At 46.6% G+C, this 15,554-nt stretch overlaps 1 protein-coding gene across 4 annotated transcripts in view; it reads right to left on the bottom strand.

The window, feature by feature from the left end:
- Window positions 1-10,051: 10,051 nt before the first annotated feature.
- The window catches only part of PFKFB3 (6-phosphofructo-2-kinase/fructose-2,6-biphosphatase 3), a 105,187-nt gene continuing 99,684 nt past the window's right edge, over window positions 10,052-15,554 (bottom strand). For all 4 annotated transcript variants that reach the window (XM_066633237.1, XM_066633235.1, XM_066633236.1 and 1 more), the window contains one exon: window positions 10,052-13,294. In XM_066633237.1, the coding sequence (XP_066489334.1) occupies window positions 13,288-13,294 (7 nt within the window). In that variant the 3' untranslated portion in view covers window positions 10,052-13,287. The remainder of the gene's footprint in view (window positions 13,295-15,554) is intronic.

Genomic DNA, 15,554 nt, shown 5'->3' with positions numbered 1-15,554 from the left:
GGCACAGGCCTGAATCAGATGGACCAAGCTTCATGTACAAGGCAGTAACATGCAATCTCCTTCCCTCATATAGTGGGGAGAGGGAGGAGGGAGACATGCAAGCCTAGATGCAGCTTGCAGATGTCAAGCAAAACCCAAGTGCTACTCTCCACCTTAAGCAGGCTGTTAGAAGTTATGCCTGACAAAATCATCTGCATGAGTGTGTGAGTGCGTGAGAGCTTGTATCAGCTTCTTCCTGCCCAAATGACAATGAATCCTGTTAGAGCCTCTAGTCTAACACATCAAGTGCAGCCTCGGCTTTCATGGGGGTGAGCCTCCTTGGTTGGATGCAGGAGCAGAGCAGCTGGCAGTGCCAGGCCCAGTGCAACAAACTCTTGTTTCGTTTTCCTGGTCAGACACCACAGGCTGGTTTCCTGTCTGCTCTCAGGGAGGCTTGTTTCATTACAGGAAAAGGTCTATGTGACCAGAGTCAGGCTTTGCCGGCTTCTCATCCCTCTCCAGCTTGAGACATGAGTCAGAACCAGCTGATGTGACTGGAAGCACACACAGAAGTTGGCAGAGGGAGGCCCTTTCTGGGGACCAGGATGCTTTTCTTTCTCATTCGCCTCCCTCCTGCAAACAGAGGTAGAAATGACACAATGACACAACATGCACCTAAGCAGCCACCTTCCACTTCCCAGAGAGGTACTTACCAAGGAGAGTTAAGCCATTTCTGTTCAACATTGCATATATGCAATAGGGATCAAACGTGTACACTTGTGGGCTGGGCAGAAATGGGTAAAACGGGGATGCTTGGAGGCAGATGTGTTTAGGCAGATTGTGCTTTGTGGGTTAAATGGTGTCTAGATGCAGAGTATGCTTGGTGGTTAGATTGGGGTCTATAGGCAGGGATGCTTGGTTGATAGAATGGTGTCTAGAGGCAGACTATGCTTGGTGGGTAGAATTGTGTCTAGTGGCAGAGTATTCTTGGTGGGTTGAATGGTGTCTAGAGACAGATAATGCTTGGTGGGTAGAATGGTGTCTAGAGGCAGAGAATGCTTGGTGGATAGAACTGTGTTGAGCGGCAGAGTATGCTTGGTGGTTAGAATGGTGTCTAGAAGCAGAGTTTGCTTGGTGGGTTAAATGGGGTCTACAGGCAGAGTGTGCTTGGTGGTGTGAACGATGTCAAGAGGCAGAGTATGCCTGGTGGTTTGAACAGTGTCTAGAGGCAGAGAATGCTTGGTGATTATAGAATGGGGTCTAGAGGCAGGGATGCTTGGTGAGTAGAAAGGTTTCTAGAGGCAGAGTTTGCTTGGTGGTTTGAATGCAGCTTAGAGGCAGAGTATGCCTGGTGGATTAAATGGTGTCTCGATGCAGAGTATACTTGGTGCTTTGATTGATGTCTAGAGGCAAGAGTATGCTTGTTGGGTTAAATGGTGACTGCAGGCAGAGTATGCTTGGTGGTGTGAATGATGTCAAGAGACAGAGTATGCTTGGTGGGTTGAATGGTGTCTAGAAGCAGAGTATGCTTGGTGTTTTGAATGGTGTCTAGAGACAGATAATGCTTGTTGGGTGAAATGGTGTCTAGAGGCAGAGTATGCTTGGTGGTTAGAATGGTATCTAGAGGCAGGGATGCTTGGTGGTTAGAATGGGGTCAGTGGCGTCACTAGGATTCACGTCACCCGGTGCGGGAGGCCTGTGTGTCACCCCATGTAGTGGGTGGGGCAACACCCCAGGTGCGCGTGGTTATGTACTGTCGCCCCACCCCCACCGGTTTTTTGGCTGTACCTTTTGTTCTAACACAGATATTTCAATGTGGTTTGTTTCATTGCATTCTGCATGAAATTACACATTGATTGATATATAACATGATGATCTTATTCCTCCAAACTCTGATTTTAGTGATTTTGAAAACTTGTACACACACACACACCTGTGTCAACTTACTAACACCTTATTGCAGCCGTTCTCAAACTTTTAGCACTGGGACCCACTTTTTAGAATGACAATCTGTCCAGGACCCATTGGAAGTGATGTAATGGCCAGAAGCGACATCATCAAGCAAACTAAAATAAATAATTATATATAATTAAATTAAAATAAAATAATTAAATAAGGGGGAGCCAGTCCTGTTCCACCAAGTGAATCTACTCTGAAGTAAGTCCTATCGGGCTTACTTTCAGGAAAGTGTGGGTAGGATTGCAGCCTGTGAGCCCAAGCCTATGCATGTTTACTCTGAAGTAAGTCCCATAGTGGTCAATGGGGCTTACTCTGTAGTCTGCCCGCAATAACAGCCCCCCAAAAAGAATCAGTGAGCTCTTCAGCCCACCCAGTGCCCAGTTTAAAGTTCTTCTATTTCAGCCACATCAGAATAAAGACCTACCTGGCTTCACAAGTGCAAAATAGAAAACTTTCCCCTTACCATTCAAGCCTCTTTTTTGTTCTTTTTATGGGTGGGGGGGGGTTGCCTTCTGGAGCAGCTCCATTGGATCAGGACACTTCTGGTGTCCTCACATTCCTCTTTGCCTGGCCTGACCACCAGCCAAGGCACGTCTGCCTGCTCGTGAATAAACACGACTGTGAGGCTGCTTTGCTTTCCATAGGGCTCCATTGACTGGGAGGGAGGCAGCTGGGGGGAAGGAACCTCCTTCTCTGGTGTTGTGGGGGGCTGCACTCACTGGATGAGGACCATTCTGATGTCCTTGGAGCCTCTCAGCCTGCCTCAACTAAGGCAAGTCCACCTACTCAAGAGTAAATGCGGCCACATGGCTTCGTTTAGGCTCAGACTCGCAGCTGGGAGAGGGGAGCTTCTTGGGTGTTTTGGGGGGGCTGCATTCATTGGATCAGGACCATTCTGGTGTTGGATTCCTCTCACTCTGCCCTTTCCGAAGGACTATGGCAAGTATGCCTACTTGTGAGCAAACGCGCGATATGACTCACTTTCACTTTCCATAGGGCTCCATGCATTTTTTCCTTCCAGTTTTTTGGCAATAACATTTGAACGAAAGGAGCGATTTCGATTCCTTTTTTTGCACTGCACTCCGCATCCAACGGTGTACAGCATGACACAGTAGCTCCTAACCCCGCGATGTTAGTGCGTCCTCCCCACAGGGTGCGTCACCCCCCCAGCGCCCCCCCCTTGCGTCATGGGGTCTAGAGGTAGAGTATGCTTGGTGGTTAGAATGGGGTCCAGAGGCATAGTGTGCTTGGTGGGTAAAATGCTGTCTGGAGGCAGAGTGTGCTTGGTGATTAGAATGGGGTGTAGAGACAGAGTATGCTTGGTGGTTAGAATATCTTTGACCATATAAAGAAAGACTCACCTCCCTGCATTACAATCTCTGCACATGAACTGGAGGTTGTCCATGACTTTGTGTACCTTGGCTCAACGATCTCTGAAACTCTTTCTCTCAATACTGAGCTAAACAAATGCATCGGTAAAGCAGCTACCACGTTTTCCAGACTCACAAAGAGAGTCTGGTCCAACAAGAAGCTGACGGAACATACCAAGATCCAGGTCTACAGAGCTTGCGTCCTGAGTACACTTCTGCACTGCAGCGAGTCATGGACACCTCGCTCACAACAGGAGAGGAAACTAAGCGCTTTCCACAGGCGCTGCCTCCGACGCATTCTCGGCATCACCTGGCAGGACAAAGTTCCAAACAACACAGTCCTGGAATGTGCTGGAATCCCTAGCACGTATGCACTGCTGAAACAGAGAAGCCTGCGTTGGCTCGGTCATGTCGTGAGAATGGATGATGGCCGGATCCCAAAGGATCTCCTCTATGGAGAACTCGTGCAAGGAAAGCGCCCTACAGGTAGACCACAGCTGCAATACAAGGACATCTGCAAGAGGAATCTGAAGGCCTTAGGAGTGGACCTCAACAAGTGGGAAACCCTGACCTCTGAGCGGCCCGCTTGGAGGCAGGCTGTGCAGCATGGCCTTTCCCAGTTTGAAGAGACACTTGGCCAACAGACTGAGGCAAAGAAGGAAGGCCCATAGCCAGGGAGACAGACCAGGGACAGACTGCACTTGCTCCTGGTGTGGAAGGGATTGTCACTCCCGAATTGGCCTTTTCAGCCACACTAGACGCTGATCCAGAACCACCATTCAGAGCGTGATACCATAGTCTTTCGAGACTGAAGGTTGCCAACATATACATATATAAAGAAAGAAACCATTTTCTGGGCAATGAAATCTGAAGCAGATCTTAATGAATTTAGCTAAACCTGGAAAAGACAAGTCTTCATAGGCATGACATTCAAGTTATTGCAATGAAGAGAAGCATGAAGGTCAGCCAAAGAATGAACTTTGCATTAAAGGATAAAATATTTTCCTGCTAGATTATTACTTGAACAAAATGGGAGGAGAATTTCTTGATAAGACATTCTGGACAAACTTTTGTGCCTCGCTGTTGGAGAAACAAAGATACAGCAGCCAGTGTCAAGGAACCCTGATGAGAGTCTCCTAATGCTTTATGGTGGTGGTTACCAAGTGAATTTTATTTTGGTCATAAAATCCTAATGTGATCAGAATTTCTTGTGATGCTTTGCAGTCACTTTGTGCTCTTGGTAACAATTTGCTGAGTCACAGAGCTTTCCACAGTTCAGACCAGAGAATGACAGCCCTCTCCCCCTCCCTGACTCTCAGACTCAGTCCCAATGACTTGACCTGTGATGAACGTCAAAGACGTTGGATGAGGGTGCTGTATGGAAAAGACAAGGCTTCTTTTGTAGAGGGTGCTGTATGGTTGGGCTTCAGGAGACGTGCCGCAGCTCTTATGCTGGACCGTGCCCTCCTTGCTTGGGGACAAACTATAAAGGACTAACTTTATCGTTGGCTATACAGTACTGCATCCATTTCAATATACATATCAGTGTTGACAGGGTGCTACTGGTGTATATACTGCACGCAGAGTCTTCAAGACCTGAACATAATGTTTGAAGGAGGCAATGATGAAAGAAAAAAGTTAGCTTTCTTGCAACCTTTTCACCTTGAGCTGATCCTGCAAATATGTGAAGAGAGAACTTTAACCAGCATAAGCATTGTGTGTACAGTGTGGGAAGATGGACCACGTGGAAGCCCAAATCTCCACACGAACAACTACCTTAGGCCTCCAAGCTATTTCCTTGAAAACTCCTTTTAGCCCAATGGGATTTTTGTTTTAAATTCTTAGGAAGTTTGGTGGAACAAAACTTCAAAGTTGGGCAACTGTGAACAAGTGATGCTTTTTAATCAGTTCAACTGTCTGCCTGGCAAAATGCTTCACCTGTTGAATTTCTGATTGCCATACAGATGCTGAAGGCACAAGAGACAGCACAATCCTATGCAGGTCTACTCAGAAGTAAGTTCCACTTATTTCAATGGAATGTACTCTCAGAGATGAACGATGTATAGGATTGCAGCCTAAATCAACGTTTCTCAATAACAACAACAACAACAACAACAGGTATTTATATACCGCCTTTCTTGGTCTTTATTCAAGGCGGTTTACATAGGCAGGCTTTATTTAAATCCCTTATTAAATAGGGATTTTTACAATTTTGAAAGAAGGTTCTTTCTTTCAAGAACCACTACATTCAGGTGTTTCATTCCGATCTGGCTTCACATTCTGGCCTCCATCCTCCCACGCTCAGAGCAGATGGAATTGCTCGGCTTCAGCTTGTTAGCTGCTTCAAGGTCACACGGTGCCGGTGGCCTCGAACTGGCGACCTTGTGGATGTTATCTTCAGGCAGACGGAGGCTCTACCCTCTAGACCAGACCTCCTGACCAGACCAATGTTTGTCCCCCACTGTACCACGTTGCATGGTCCACCTATTGGAAGTAAGTGGCAATGATGTCATCACCAGTTTGGTGATGAGCAGATTGGGAGCCAAACACAATGCAATAAACACCAAATACTGGTAAGAGGCTCAGAGCAGATGGGAAGGCATTTTTGAGCAAGTGAAAAACACGTGCTTCAGCTATACCCACTGAGCCAAGCCACCTACCACTGTTTGTTTTGTTGCATTGCTGGTCTCACTGCCAGGTGGCATGGGTCCGGGGAGCATGCAAGTACCACTGGACACCCACCTCAAGTACCACTGGTGGCATGAGTACAACTAGTTGAGAAACACTGGCCTAAATGATTGTTTCTAAGCCACCTGGAAACTCTACAATCTCCTCTATTTTCCCTCCCTCCCCCTGCTTTTTCCCCTCAGCATATCCCTCCCTCCCTCCCCAAACTTATTTCTTCCTCATCTTTTGTTCTCCAGAGTTCTTGTGTGCGAGTGTTAGGTGAAAGTGGGAGGGTCAGTCTAGAACAAATTAGCAAAATGTTGGGAAACTAGTACAATGTAATAGTGACAAGAATAGCTGGGGGAAAGCTGGGGGCGGGTGAGGGTTCTGGCACTATTTGTTATCTGACACTGCTGTGTTTGATTGAAAATGGAAAAAAAATACTATAGTAGCAGGGAAAAATAGTAATGTGACATTGTGAATATAGTTATTTACTTGGGCTACATTCTGTCCCACCCAGTGGCATAGCCAGCCACCCTGGAGTCTGGGGCAAAGTTAAAAATGATGCCCCCATAGCTCACCTGGAAGTGATACTACTGGGTGTGATGTCACACCTGCGGTTGTTTTTTTAAATGAAAAATATAAAGATCAGTCACCTCCCCAACTTCCCCCACACCCAGCCCCTTCCTATTTGCCCCCCAAGCCAAGGGCAAGCAGGCAAAGGCAGCAAGCAGCCAGACTGTGATCCCCGCTGCTCCTCTTACAAGAATGCTGTTTTTCATGTACTTTTTGCCTGAGGCAACCTTAGGGGGTGCAACTGTGTGGGCGGGTGGCCAGACTCTTGCCCCCAGGTAGCCTGCAGCTTGGGGCAATTGCTATCCCTGCACCCCTTCTAGCTATGCTACTGATCCCACCTTCTGCACACATACCACTCAAGGCAGTTAAGTCAAGGCACTCAAGACAATTCTGCTTGTCTCATTCTCAGGAATTCCATTTTACCACTTTCTGCTACTTCCAGTAACTGATTATTCTGAAGCTGGAAGTTCCATGGAACCATCATGACTGATTCTCTTCTCCACTTCCATGAATGCTGATTTTTAAGCTAACGCCTTGTGGTAGCACATTCCATAAATTAAAGATGCATTGAGTGAAGTTCCTTCATTTATCCCAAATCCACTGCCGATCAATTTCTTGGGATGATTCACTTTTCCCTGCCCCAACACCATTGTTCCACATCCCTCTCTACTTCTCATGGTGGCAGGTGGACAACTCCAGTAACATTTTCTCCCAGACATGTTCTCTGACAATACTGTGGTGCATTTTAATCAGGCGGGCACAAGACCTCTTGGCCCCTGAGGCAGCATGCCAAAAGCTGTTGCCCGCTTATCTGGTAATGTGCTTCTCCCACTCCCTGGTTTGGAAAAAACAAAAAGGGTGGGGGTACAGAGCAGATGAGGAAGGAGGGGTTGCTAGACTCAGAGCATTGGACACTAGCTCACCACGCTCCTCTCCTCCACACTTCTACTCTGTCCCCCTCTTCCAAACTAGGGAGTGGGGAGGAGGATCAGTGGAGGCAAGTGGATGGATGGAGGTGCGCATTCTCCTGCCAATCTGCTGTCTAAATGGGTCAGCCCTAACTTCAGCAAACATGGTAGCCAGGCAAGTGGGGTTGGTGGGTTAGTCTGCTCCTCCCCATTTAATTCAGTAACACTGCTGTCCAGAACCATGATTAGGGTTGCCATCTGACCAGGAAAACATGTCCTGGCTTGCTTTTGTGCCTTCCAGATCAATCTGATCAGGAAAAATTGATAGATGTTCATGCCATGGAGATAGGTAGCACCTGCTGTCTACAGACCAGACTGTGGTTCAAAGCAGAAGTTCAGGAGGATAAAAATAACTAGCATCCTTTCCTGCCTCTATGCCAGTTGGGCCTTGGCACTGTTCTGCAGCACTGTATTCTTTAAGTGAAAGATTTTAGGGGGGAAAAAATTCATATCTTGATAACATTATGTAACCTGGTTTCCAGAAAGGAGGGGTGAAAAAGAGGAAAACAAGTCAGATGTTTGCCACAAGGGACTGCCACAAATTATTTATCAAGGGGACATTATTCACCTCTCCTGGCAACGTCTTGGTTATAGAGGTTCAGAAATAGCAGCAACATTATATTCCTCCTCTATGCACAAGGCCAGTGAGGCCTCTCTGGTATCTGGGACCAAATAACAAGAGAACTTTCAGTGTGCCTGTTCAATTTTTTCACAGGGAGCAGATCTGACCACAAAGACTGGCATTTGGGTTCCTGTGTTTGGAGGAACAAGTGCAACCATTAACAATAGCACAAAATAAGGCCTCATTTCAAACAATGTAGTGGATCCCTCCAACCCTCCAATGTGGAGGATTTGGAATAGTAAATATTCCAATAACAAGTCTGGGTGAGGTGATTGATCTTTGGCAGAAGACTCTCACTGATCCACATTGGATCCCACCCCCCATCATCCCAATTCGACTGAAGGAGGAAGTGCAGGTAAAGCTTCTTTGCCCTTCCTTATGCATTGAAGCATCAGTGCCCTTCCTTATGTCCTTTCCAGGCAGAAAGCTGGTGGTGGTGGGGAACTAAACAGTTAACAGCACAAGTCTAGTGCAAACACTCTGAAACAAGAAACAATGCAGTCCTATATATGTCCACTTGAAAGTAATTCCCATGGTGTTCATCTGAGCTGACTCCTACCTAGGTGGATGCACATCAGACTGCAACCTGATATATCTAAAGCTGTTCTTTGAGTTTAGAATTAATTTTCCATAATAAGTGTTTGTCAAGCAACCTGATACATTTGACAAAATTTGGAAGATGTGGTTTACTTCTGTGTAGATTTACTTCCTATAACTATAAATAAAAACTAGATGTATATCTAATAAAAACTGGATACTGAGGAAAGGACCTGGAATATTCCATGTCCCACACCCCAACCCGATAGATGCAACCCAGCTCTGTCCTCTTTTTAACCTGCCTGTCTAAATTTGTCCTCTGTTCGGCTATCACTGACCCCTCTCCTGGCTACAGAAAAGGTTATGAAATGTCATTCTTCCCCCCCCCCCAAAACTAGCCTGATTGTTACATAAACCCACAGCTTGCAAACACATTACAAAGAAGGGGAATTAACAATGCTTAGAAGAAAAAGGTTTTCCCTCTTTTGTATTAAGCATCAGGTTTAAGGAGCAGGAAGGGATTGTGACCGTCACAAGACCCATGGGATTCCAGGCAATATACAATTCTGCAAGAGTTCATGCAACATGCAAGAATTCTCATGCAGAATAATACCAGAGTATCTAGTTTACCAACCACTTTTAAAAAGTTTGGGCCCAATTCTAACTAAATATGCTGGCAGAACATGTGTTCTGTTGGTGGAAATGTCACTAAGCTATGCCACATGTACTTGTCAATGGAAGAGCTACCCAGGGCAAGCACTGGTGAGTTGGCAGCAGGGGCTGGTGGTGGGTGGAATGCGACAGGGAGGGGGAGGAACAGGACAGTGTCTGGGAGGGTATGGGGCATATGGAAGACATCATGGGGGAAGAAGGGTGAATTTGGGTACATCCAGTGTGCACCAGGATCCTATTCCCATTCCCTCTCCCTTACTCTCCTCAGTTCTGTGACAGCAAAATGGTTAATGTTGATCCAAGGAGTCCCATTGGGACAGCTGAGGCTTGCCTCAGGGTAAGGGTTTTTTTAGTGTGAACCAACTCTGGAGTGGAACCAGAGAGTTAAAAATACTGATGAACTGCATTTTCAGTGGTTTGACTCCCTGAAAAAAAAATGCAGGATTTTCTGTCTTGTGAAATAGGCTAAGCTAAGAGATAGTAACTGGTACAAAAGTCACCCAATGGCCTTCCTGGCTGAGAGCATTGGACCTGGATCTCTTCACACCTAGTCCAGCATCCCAACCACTGTACCACACTGGCACTTCAGTGCTATAATGTTAGATAAAAACCAGTGAGGCACACAAAGCAAACCACAGTCACAACCATCTGCTGTCATGCATGTAGCAGGAACAGTCTTACAACAAAATGAAACCAAAGCATCTATTTCAAGATTTTTTAATTGGTCCTGCAACTGCAAAATATACAAATTTCCAAAATGCAGACCTTATAAGCTGGTACTGCTTCATCTCAGGCAAAACAAAAAAATTATTCCTGAACACATATATACAGAATCACCATCACACATCAAGGAAAAAAAATCACCCTTCTTTTAGCTCTGCAGCATCAGTTAAATAAATAAATAGCACTTTGCTATCAAAAAATGATAAAAATATAAATTCAAGTATCAAAAGGAAAATCAAAATGAGTCATCAGTGTGGTTTTCCGCCAGCCACCCAAGCACTCTTTCTCCCCTGTTACTAGCCCAGTAGGATCAATGCAGGCACACAGTCCTCAGCCCAGAGGCTCCTTTCCTTCATTCAAATTGCCTGGAGCACGAATAATCCCATTTGTCCAAGATTCTTTTTTTTTGAAAAGGCATTCTGTTAGTCTGTTTCCAACTCCTGTTGATGGATAAAGCCAAGCAAAGGACAGTTTGCGTAAAACATTTTTATCACACAGCACAAGATGCCGCTCTTGCTTGTTTGCAACTGGCTTATCTTGTTGGGGCAGAAGTAAGAAAGCCACTTGATAAACTTACTGTCTTTAAAAGAAAAAAAGGAAACCCTGAATCTAAGCAGCTGATGCAGAAAAATATTCCAACACACACACACACACACACACACACACACAGAGCTTTCAAAAAGTTATATAACTAAAATGTAGAAGCATCCTTCCAGCTGCATACTAGCATACACATATAAACCATCTCACATTGCAAGCCCCCATTAAAACCTTCAGGGGGTCAGTCATGGCTGAGAGTGTTTCACTTTGGTGTTGCCATGATTTTTTTTTTTTAAACCACACTGTACAAAAGCACCTTGTACAGTGTAACCACTCTGGTTACAGCACAAGGCTAGCGCTCAAGGCACTGCTATCACCTTTCTGAAGCCAACTGGTCTTCCCACCCCACCCCCAAAGCCACATTTCAACAGTGACAGGTGGCTTAATTTGCAGAAGTCTGACCTGCTGATCCTTATCTGAGGCAAGTGCATTTTAAAAAGGGAAGGCTGGGAGAAGGGTGTCATGAGGCTGTTACCCTGTATGTCTCTGCCCCCCAAAGCCATACTGGTTAATGGGGTACTTTTCAGTCAACCATATTTTTCCCCCCTCACCAACTGACAGCTCCTCAGGTCCCAATTTTGAAAAGCTTAGTAACCAAAAAGGGACAGACAGCAAAGATCACTTTGCTTATCTTAGTCCTCATCAGAGAGAAGGCCGATTTGCTTGTACACACCCCCACACAAATGACTCCTAAATAATTATTTAAATAAAACATCCATGACAGTCAAGAAGGGGCTTTGCTGAAGAGTTAACCATAAAACCCACACCAGCTATTAAAACAGGCTGTTTTAGCGCATCACTCCTTCTCTTGCTGTTAATACGTATTATGGGCTGCTTGGATTGCATTTGAAAAGTTACAGGGCTGTGCAATCAGTCAGTCATGGATCATAAAACCAACAAGAAAGGTATACCTATGGATCTCCTTTGGGGAAAGAGACAGGTATTGCTGATTAACCCAGGGTCTGCTCCAATTCTTTTATGATTTCTAAATGGAGGAGTGACCAACTCAGTAAAGCTCCTGCACAGCTTGAGAAAAACACAGCACTTCCATACTTTGCAATAAAAAACAGGTGGAGGATGTTCAGTTTTCATTTGTAACTGACAGACAATCTTTGTGCATAAGTAGTTCATAAGTAGTGGTGCTTCCAGTAACCACAAGCAATTCTCATGACAGAAAGTGCAAACCAGCAGCACTATTGGTTCTCATCATGCTGCCTTTTTCCAGACATATAGGTGAATTCACATTTTATGTTACTATTGCCTAGCACATGAAAACCATAACTTCTGAAGGAGAGCCATATTCATGTCCCTGATGTGTTTGCAGGCACACTCTTCTGAGCATTACACATGTTCACTGGAAGACATACAGTTGACAGTCAGCTAACTCACCTATCACACGGAATGAATTGGCTGACACAAGCAAATATGATGCAGCCATAGCCTTGATCCCACAGCTATGGGAGTGTTCCCACTCACTTAGAAACAAGATGGTGAGCCAGCTGCACAAAAGGTATGCCACTGCATAAGCTTCGTTTTTACTGGTGTGCTCATGATGAGCTGCTTGCACAAATGTTTGCCATAGTCCCTGGGCTTGAGCTAGAAATCGCAAAGAACTTGCCACAGACAAAGAAAGAGGGACATGAGCCACAAGAGTGATCAGTGCACCTATAACAACAACCCAACCCTGGTTAAAGTCCTGCATAGGTGGTAAAGAACTAGAAGGAAACCAAAAGGTTAGGATAGTGACATACAAACCAAGTGCTCCTTGGAACTGCTCCTTGGAACCTGATACCATCCCTTCCTCTGTGCAGTCAGTCAAAAATAAGATTTCAAATTGTCATCTTTCCCCATAATCTCTACTCCAATTTATTGCAAGGCAAAGTCACCTGCTATCCATCAGCATGGGGCTTACCAAGAATGAGCCAAAACAAAAGAACAGCTAAGCTGTGAGATCTTCTACACACCCTTTTCAGAAAGAGACTCGTTTGACTGGGTATTTTCTATGTTCCATATCAAAAGTAGTGTGGCCTCTGGCATTTTTCTGCTGTCTCCTCACCCCCCCCCACACACTCACACAAGGGGGGAGTTCATGCAAATTGGTTAGACTGAATATTATTGTGAAGATGTCACAAGGAGCAGCTTTTCTAGCCAGCACTCTCCCTCCCCCAACACACATACCACAATACCATCCATTTATTTAAACATGCCAAGAGCAGCACAGTATCCTCCCTTTCTCTGCAAGGCAACTGTGTCATTTAAGAAATTCAAACACAATAATAAACCCACAGGACATAGATCGTGCAAAGTACTTTGGGGCCTGCTATGGTCCACCTACACAAAACAGCTTTAAGGTCAGAAGTATTGGATCCACAGTTTTACATTCTAACAAAATGTTCTCTCGCTTTCTGTCTTTGTTTCCTCTTCTCCATTCTGTTAAGTCCAAGTTAGGCAGATGATCAGCTATGGAGATGGTCAACAAGAGGGTTGACCGAGTTGAATGGGAACATACTGCAGACACAAGCTTCGGAGATGGACGACACAATGAAGCTGGCCTTCTCTCGGTGGTTTTCCCAAGCATCGTCTGGAGAAATTCACAATTGCATGTGGGCTTTATTCAGGTTCTGTGAATGGGAAGTGGGGGGGAGGAGAGTGACAGAGAGAGAGAGAGAGAAGGAAAAGAGAATAAACTTTGAGTCAATAGTTTAGAACTTGAAAAAGCCCATCTGAGAGTAAGAAGCAAGATATCCTTCACATGCAGATGGCAGGAAGAGCAATGGAAGGCTGCGCTAGGCATCATCACTGCAGAAACATTCTCCAAGGAGGCAGAAGACATGTGACACAGCACCCTTCTGAAGAAACCTCCATGTCTGAAGAAACCTCCATGTCTTTGTCTCAATTCTGAAAGTCTTCTAATCTAGTAGGCTCATTCATATACCAACTGAACTACTTTACAGCCGAGATCTTTAGTCATTCCATGGCAATTTGCATCCCAACTAGAAACTTGGAGCAGTTACATGAAGGTAATGAATGCCTGCCAAGTGCTGAGCCAAGCCTGGACTCGCATAACAGAAATTCTATTCTTTGGTGCCATCCGAAGAGCTAACCACCTCTAGGCTTTGTACAAAAATTCTCTAACAGTTTTGATGGCTGGTAGCTACCAGATATTGGGCACAACGCTGTGTGGGGCTAGACCAGGGGTCGGCAACCTGCGGCTCTAGAGCCGCATGCAGCTGTCTGCTGCGGCTCCTCCAGGTGAAAGTGGCAAAGGGGGTGACAGGAGGCACCTGTGTTGGGAGGGTAAGGCTGCTTCCCTCCACCCCCTGAGCTCACTGCCCTCCTCTCCCTTCACCCCCACCTGTCCCGCATTGGTTTCCCTTTTCAATTTTGCCCACTCTGCAGGCTTAAGGTCCCTGTTTTTCCCTTCCCCAACTCTCCAGCAGGACATTGCGAGCCCTTGCAGCCTGCCTTTCCCTGAGCAGGTCACCACTCAGTGCAGAGGAGAGGCTTTTCGTCCACAGCTGAGGAGACATCCTGTGTGTCTACTCAGTAGTAAGCCCCATTACAGCGGATGAAGCTTACTCCCTGGAAAAGGTGCCTGGGATGGCAGCCTTGGAGCCTGTTCCTATGTGTGTCTACTCAGTTGTAAGCCCCATTACAGCGGATGAAGCTTACTCCCAGGAAAGGGTGCCCGGGATGGCAGGCTTAGAGCTTGCTCAAGGCCAAGTGCAAGGACGGGTGAGTGGGAGCCTGCGCCCAGCAGGTCTGTTCGTGAGCAAGCCCCACTGTAGTCCCTGGACTACTCCCAGGAAGGTGTGCAGGGCTGTAGCCTCAGCCCCCTCCTGTGCAGGTCTACTCACAAGTAAGCTGTAGTCAGTGGGGCTTCCTCCCAGGAAGGTGTGGAGGGCTGTAGCCTCAGCCTCCTCCTGTGCAGGTCTACTCACAAGTAAGCCCCGCTGTAGTCAGTGGGGCTTCCTCCCAGGAAGGTATGGAGGGCTGCAGCCTCAGCCCCCTCCTATGCATGTCTACTCACAAGTAGTCAGTGAGGCTTCCTCCCAGGAAAGTGTGGAGAGGACTGCAACCTGAGAACTCCAACCAACTTGTCTGCTCAGAAGTCCCATTGTAGTCAATGGGGCTTACTCCCAGGATAGTGTGGAGAGGGTTGCAGCCTGCGTGAGGGAGGGCAGGCAGGCGGGAGGGCAGGCAGGCAGGCAGGGCAAAAGCTGGCCTGTGGCTGCCCCCCCCCCCAGCTCTGGCTTCTTCTCTTCCCCACCTCTGGAGTCTGTGTCCTTTTTTCCTTCCAGCAGGGTGCCTCTGGAAGGTGGGGGCAGTTCTTTAGTATCCATGTAAGATAAGCAGATGTCATAACCGCCATATGTATTGGAATCCTGGAAGATCTGGTGAGGAGGTAGATGTGGTGTCAGCAATGGCCCCTTTAAGGGTAAGGCCTGGGCATCCAGCAGTGTGCTGCACAGCTGCAGCCACTTGAAGGCAATAGGGCCCTCAGGGATTTAAGGAGCACCTGAGGCAGGAAGAGGGGTGTGGGTTGTAGAGAGGAGATGAGACTGACTGGGCTTATTGACTTGGATACTCTGACTTACTTTGGAATCTGACCTTGGACTGTGACTTGGCTTATTGACTTTGGACTCTGCCCTGGATACTCTGACTGATTTTGTGACTAAGGTACTGCTGGAATCACTGGAGTTTGAAGTGTGGCTACTGTGCCCAAGACCTGCTGAGGACCAAGGGTCTGCTGTAGTGGCGGGAGACTGCTGGCAGGAGAGAGAACCTCTGCAGGTTGAACAGGCGAGCTACCCTGGAGGTGGGGTCCAGCAGGACTGCAGGGCAGATCCAGGGTCATTTGTTGGGGGAAAGAAGGGGAGC

This window comes from Tiliqua scincoides, chromosome 7 (assembly GCF_035046505.1).
Source record: "Tiliqua scincoides isolate rTilSci1 chromosome 7, rTilSci1.hap2, whole genome shotgun sequence".
Taxonomy (NCBI): domain Eukaryota; kingdom Metazoa; phylum Chordata; class Lepidosauria; order Squamata; family Scincidae; genus Tiliqua; species Tiliqua scincoides.
Note: the sequence above shows the minus strand (reverse complement) of the source record. Positions and strands in the feature narration are given on the sequence as shown.